The sequence below is a fragment of the Danio rerio genome, chromosome 10, assembly GCF_052040795.2.
Source record: "Danio rerio strain M-AB ecotype USA chromosome 10, GRCz13ab, whole genome shotgun sequence".
Lineage (NCBI taxonomy): Eukaryota > Metazoa > Chordata > Actinopteri > Cypriniformes > Danionidae > Danio > Danio rerio.
In genome coordinates, this window is record NC_141030.1 from 477,501 (window position 1) to 484,467 (window position 6,967).

Below are 6,967 nucleotides of genomic sequence, written 5' to 3' on the forward strand. Positions count from 1 at the left end.
AGGCGAACCACCTGGAATCTAATCACAGTATATCTATTACAGCGGTGAAACTATGGTCAATAATTTACTAATACTATATAAATTACTTTGACCTCATGTTTAACTTTGAAATAAAACACACCTCATTCAGATCAGTTCGGAGTGAATCAGTTACAAGAGACTCACTCTAAAAGAATCGTTTGAATCAGTCAGTCACTAACTGACTCACTGTAAACAGATGATTTGAATCAGTGTGTTGTTTAGTGGAGATTTACTCTAAGTGGATCACTTGAATCTGAGTATTTTAGTGGAGAATCTATCTCAATGGATCGTTTGAATCAGTGAGTTGTTTAGTGGAGTCTCACTCTAGTCTAAATAGATCCCTTGAATCTGAGTAATTTAGTGGAGACTCATTTAAATCAGTGAGTTGTTTGCTAGAGACTCACTCTAAATGGATCCTTTGAATCAGTCAGTCACTAACTGGAGACTCACTGTAAACAGATGATTTGAATCAGTGAGTTGTTTAGTGGAGATTTACTCTAAGTGGATCACTTGAATCTGAGTATTTTAGTGGAGAATCTATCTCAATGGATCGTTTGAATCAGTGAGTTGTTTAGTGGAGTCTCACTCTAGTCTAAATAGATCCCTTGAATCTGAGTAATTTAGTGGAGACTCATTTAAATCAGTGAGTTGTTTGCTAGAGACTCACTCTAAATGGATCCTTTGAATCAGTCAGTCACTAACTGGAGACTCACTGTAAACAGATGATTTGAATCAGTGTGTTGTTTAGTGGAGATTTACTCTAAGTGGATCACTTGAATCTGAGTATTTTAGTGAAGACTCACTCTGAATGGATTGTTTGAATCAGTGAGTTGTTTAGTGGAGACTCCCTCTGAATAAACAGATGTTTCGAATCAGTGAATTGGCAACTGAAAACTCACTGTAAATGTATCATTTGAATCAGTGAGTTGTTTAATGGAGACTGCACAGAACGACACATACATTTGAAATAATTTGAATATTTTAAAGGAGACTCGCTCTGAACAAATGATTTGAATCAGTGAGTTGTTTACTGGAGACTCACTCTAAACAGATCATTTGAATCAGTGAGTTGTTTAGCCCAGATTCACTCTAAATGGATCACTTGAATCTGAGTATTTTACTGGAGACTCAGTCTTAATGGTTCTTTGAATCAGTGAATTGTTTAGGGAAGATTCACTCCAAACAGTTTGCTTGAATCTGAGTATTTTAGTAGAGACTCACTCTGAAGGGATAATTTGAATCAGTGAGTTGTTTAGCTGAGACTCAATCTGAATGAACAGATCATTCAAATCAGTAAGTTGATAACCGGACACTCGCTGTAAACAGATCACTTGATTTAAAGAGTGGGTTACTGGATACTCACTCTAAATGGATTATGAATCAGTGACTTGTTTACTGGATATTTAGCCTAAATGAATCATTCGAATCAGGTAATTGTTTACTGGATACTCTAAATGAATCATTTGAATCTTTGAGTTGTTTACTGGATACTCACTCTAAGTGGATCATTTGAATCAGTGAGTTGTTTAGTGAAGATTCGCTCTAAACACATTTGAATCAGTGACTTGTTTAATGATCTGTTCAATTCAGACTCATTTATTGAACTTGACTTCACAGGTTACTTGAGAAAAGTGAGCTCAAGTGACTGCACCATCGCTCAGGGCTGTGTGTTCAGAAACTCTCTGATCTGATCTGCTGGGTCATTCAGACTCACCGTGACGCATGAAGAGCTGTTACCTCATTAAGATCTTACTGTGATTAAAGCTCTGGCACACACACACACACACACACACACCTGTGAAGCTTTAAAACATGCACATGAGGAGGAGTGTGCCTATGCACGTGTGTGGCTGTCTATTATGCAGACTTTTATGCAGGGTTTAAACCCAGTTGTGTGTGTGTGTGTGTGTGTGTCAGCAGTGTGTGAGTATCTCCAGCAGCCTCTAATGGTCAACATGAATCAGCTGTATTGTTTATAATCAGACTTGATGCAGAAACTCTGATTGTGATTTTCCCTTTGTACGTGTCATCAGAAGGGGAAAGCCCCGCCCACTAGTGCCCATCTCCCCATCTCATTAGCATAAAGAGCAGCCCAGAGTGAGAAGCAAAATAAGCAAATTAATGTGCCAGTGGGGGAAGCAAAATAATGTTAGGACAAAGTGAAAATCATATTGTGTTACTCGCCCCATTGGCAGATTATTCTGCTTGTAAAAACTCTGAAAACAACACTATATCTTCTGCTAGTCTAGTAAATGCTTCTTGATTTAAGAAGCATTTAAATGTATTTTTGCTGCACATTGGTCAGTTACAGCAGCACAGGGTCTGTAAGTGCACTCATACTGTGTGTTTAATGCAGAACAGAGTCACATGCGTGCTTAAGAGTCACGTTTCTGCAGCCATGCATGCATCCTCACAGTGTGTGTGTGTGTGTGTGCGTGTGTGTGTGTGTGTGTGCAGTGTGATGTCCACAGGCCCCCAGGACTCCAGCATGGATCAGCTTGGACTGCAGAGGAGAGGAGAACTTGTGTCTTATCAGGTACTCATCATCATCTTCATCATCACAGAGACCGTCACATGACTGAGTCCAGTTGTTATTGGAGTTATTATAACTGATTCCTTCTGTTTCTTTATGATTCACTGTTGTTGCATGAAGAACTAATAAGGCTGACGTTATCCCAGACTGCACAGTTTGGGGTTGAGGTTTTGTGTCTTCTTGAGACACGATAATTATAATAATAATCTTCAAAATCAAGTCCCTCGTCTGCTGCTCACTTCTAAGTCATTTCTGAGCATAAAACAAAACCGTTTTTATTATTTACAATAAATATATCACCTCACTCTGAGAAAAAAGGTACACAGTGGTACAAATAGTGTTCCTTTGTACCTTTGTAAAAGTTGTACCTTATAGAAAAGTCATGATACTGTCCTGTACTCTCAGAAACAAAGGTACAGGAGCTGTCACTGCCTTTTCAAAAGGTACAAATTTGTTCCTAAAAGGTCCATATTAATACCTCAAGGGTGCATATATTAGTAAAAAAGTTCCTCTTAAAATATGTAGGTGCTAATATATGCTTTTGGGGTACTAATACGGACCCTTTAAGTACATATGTGTAGCTTTTGAAAGGGAAGCACCCCAGTGAAAGCTCACATACCTGTATTTCTGAGAGTGCCCTTTATGGTACAATTGAAATGAAGGAACACAATTGTTCTGATATAAACGGTACATGCTGGACAGCTCCTTCTTTATTACATTATCTATGAAAATAAATATGACTGGAAAGGCAAAGTGATATTCTATAATAAAAAAATAGATCTTTTGATTGATGTTAAAGTATTTTTATTCTTTATTGTAAATGGAAAAACTAAACACAAAAATAAACTGTGAAAAAAACAATGTTTAATAAATGTATTTGATGTTTTATATTTACTGAAAATAAATTGCTGCATTTTGAATAAACGCCATTTAATAGTTCTTGAAGGAACACACTTGACACTGTTAGGGTACAGAGTGTCAGGAACTGTAGTGGTGCCTTCATGGATCAGATTAAATCTGCAGGTTTTAAAAACCAAACGTACATTTTAGTTTGTCATGATACAGATTATCATGACCTAACATGATGAAAATAATTCAAAGAGGATTCCTTGAATTTACTTAATTTTTTTAAGTTAAGGGGTTGTAAACAATTGGTTTATGTTGACTTTAAACAAATCAATTAAGTTGAACATCACTAAATTTAATGTGTTTGTTTAAATTCAACACAAATAAATTGTTTGCAACAATTTTGCAGACAACATTTTTTTCAGTGTAACTATTATTATCATTTTAATCTTAGTATTAGCTCATAAAGCTTTAGGTTTTTTTTTTTTTCCTCATTTATTTCTGCTTTTGAATGTCATTATGGGATCTTGATCTTTCTTCCAGCAGGTTTTAACCTTGAAACGTGTGTAAAAGTGTGTACAGTGCAGTAATGTAGTGTGTGTTGGTGTTGTATATTACGCTACAGTAGCTTTGTAATAAACTGCAGCACATGTTCTGCTATTTCACACTCTTATTCCTCTAGATATTAAAACCTTATATTATTTAAACCACTAAAATGTCAGTAAAAGTCACTTTGTTAAACTGTAGAGTTAAATTTACAACATCAGAAGTGGACAGAGCAGAGATCAACATCCCATAATGCAGTTCACAACAAACAGAAAACACTTGTGAATTACAAAAACAGTTCAGTGTGTGTGTGTGTGTGTGTGTGTGTGTGTGTGGTGTTTCTGCTCTGCATTAGGATTTAGCATTAGGGTTTTCTTTTACCTGGGCAGGTTGTTTTCTGTTGATCACACGTGCTGTTAATGTTCCTGTATGGGCAGAAGAGGGCGCTATTTCTCTGTACGCCTGAAATTAAACAGCAGATTAAAGCGTGAGTTTAAAGGGACAGTTCACCCAACCATAAATATTTACTCACTATTTACTCTCCCTCACGTGTTTCCAAACCCTCATGATTTTTTTCTTCTGTTGAACGCAAAAGAAGATAGTTTGAAGAATGCTAAAAACCAGTAACCATTGACTTCCACAGTAGGAAAAACAAATACTATTGAAGTCAGTGGTTACAGGTTTTCAGCATTCTTCAAACTATCTTCTTTTGTGTTCAACAGAAGAAAGAAACTCATAATGGATTGAAACAAGGAAGAGTAAATGACAACAGAATTGATATTTTTGGGTGAACTAACCCTTTAACCCTGTCCTCGTTTCTCCATAGTGTGTGTGTGTTGTGCAGATATCTCTGTTTCTCCATAAAGTATGTGTGTGTTGTGCAGATTTTCCCTGACCCAGAGGAGGAGCAGCAGGATCAGGATCAGGATCCAGCAGAGGTGCGCAACAGTGTGGCTCGGCTGAAGGAGCGTCTGCCATCCATCGTGGTGGAGCCGTCGGAAGAGAGCGAGGAGGAGGTGCAGCAGTGGTTCCCCCGATCCCAGACCTCCATCGAGGAGCAAGAGCAGGAGCAGGAGGAGGAGCTGGAGCTGTTCCAGGACCAGTGTGAGGCCAGCGGAGGCGGACAGGACGAGCACAGAGATGTGGAGGGGTCAGTCAGTGGGACTCACACTCACATACAATACAGCCAATATAACCTGATTTAATACTGTAAAGGCTACAGCGGTGTTGACCCCTACTGTAGTAAAGTAATACTGTTGTGGTACACAATACTACAGTTTTTGATCTGTTGAGGTGATTCTACAGTTGCTATGGCAACACAACTATAATTATTGATCTGTTGTGGTGATTCTAGTTGCTATGGTAACACAACACATATAGTAATTGATCTGTTGTGGTGATTCTAGTTGCTATGGTAACACAACAATTATAGTAATCGATCTGTTGTGGTGATTCTTCAGTTGCTATGGTAACACAACACATATAGTAATTGATCTGTTGTGGTGATTCTTCAGTTGCTATGGTAACTCAACAGCTATAGTGATTTATCTGTTGTGGTGATTCTTTAGTTGCTATGGTGACACAACCACTTTAATAATTAATCTCTTGTGGTGTTTCTGCAGGTGCTATGGTAACACAACCACTATATAAATTGATCCGTTCAGGTGATTTTATAGTTGCTATGGTAACACAATAACTTGTAATTGATCTGTTGTGGTGATTCTATAGTTGCTATGGTAACACGACAAATGTAGTAATAGAAGCAAATTATCCGATTCTTTTACTTTTCTACAATCATAGAAATGTGTTTGTGTGTACTATATTAAAATACAATATACCACAGTTACTGTAGCTAAAACTAAAGTAAACCACAGTAATCATTACAGTATCATCAGTTTCATCACCACCGTCTCCATTTATTCTAGAGTTCCTCACTTCAAACGTTCATCAATTCCTGGGATTGAGGTTGACTACAACAGACTGACACCACCCCCTTTGCTGACATCATCCCACGCGGCTCCGCCCTGCCTCCGTAGCTGAGGGACAAACAGCAGATCTGCGAATGACAAACACGTTGACAAAACACCACGTCTCAGGGGATTTCTCCAGTGCATATATGTTCAATGCAGTGTAAAGATGTAGATGAAAGTGTCTGCCAAGTGCACTGTCTTTTTGAGGACTGAAAACTCTTCAGCATGCTGTACTTTCTGATGATAACTAGGGAATCCATATATACATATATATAATGCTACCTTCAAGATTGAACCCATACAGTTGGTGCATTTGATGTTTGATGATTTAGTGATATTAAATCATGTGTTTTTGATTGAAATAAAGCCAGTCCTGTGAGCAGTATGATATATAGGACACATGTGTTTATGGATCTGCAGTGCTATGTATCTGTGAGGGCTAATCACCATCTGCTCTGATATTTGAGCCGAATATTGAAGTTGTATTTAGTATTATGCACTTTAAATGCACAGAGTTTAGTGTATTTAATTTTGTGTAAGCTGCAGAGAATATGCTCGACACCTGTATGATTGAGCTCAATAAAATACATTTTAATGTCTGTGTTTGTGTAACTTCATTTCAAGAGAATGCATGAACTGACTGAGGAAATATATGTAATGAGGTTTGTGTTTTTCACATTATTGACATCTTTTTTCTGCAGAGCTGGAGATTGTAATATAAATAAATTGAATAACTGTTTTTGTTTTCATTTTATTAACTGAAATGAATATTGGGTTTTAGGCTTGAACGGATTACTTATGAAGTGTAGTCAGTTACTAACAGTAATATAATCTTTTAGATTACACATTTATCATTATGTAATCTGACTACTTTTGGATTACATTTAGATTACTTTCATGGTAATATAATCTCATTACTATTGGATAACATTTTGAGTATTTATATTGTAATGAAATCTGACAACATTTGCATTACATTTAGATTGCTTTTTTGGCAAGGTAATCTGACTATTTTTGGATTACATTTAGATTACTTTTATGGTAAGGTAAT

General features: G+C 37.0%; 1 protein-coding gene across 3 annotated transcripts in view; it reads left to right on the top strand.

Moving 5' to 3' along the window:
• Positions 1 to 6,515, top strand: part of si:ch1073-303d10.1 — a 7,575-nt gene extending 1,060 nt beyond the window's left edge. Inside the window, exons 1-4 of one of the 3 annotated variants that reach the window (XM_087269545.1) lie at positions 1 to 187; positions 449 to 2,557; positions 4,831 to 5,096; positions 5,872 to 6,515. The exon at positions 1 to 187 is cut by the window's left edge and continues 588 nt beyond it. In XM_087269545.1, the coding sequence (XP_087125671.1) occupies positions 2,372 to 2,557; positions 4,831 to 5,096; positions 5,872 to 5,986 (567 nt within the window). In that variant the 5' untranslated portion in view covers positions 1 to 187; positions 449 to 2,371 and the 3' untranslated portion in view covers positions 5,987 to 6,515. Of the gene's footprint in view, positions 188 to 448; positions 2,558 to 4,830; positions 5,557 to 5,610 lie in introns of all 3 variants that reach the window. The other 2 variants (XR_015500442.1, NM_001386721.1) reach the window with 2 other exon arrangements.
• The last annotated feature ends 452 nt before the right edge of the window (positions 6,516 to 6,967 follow it).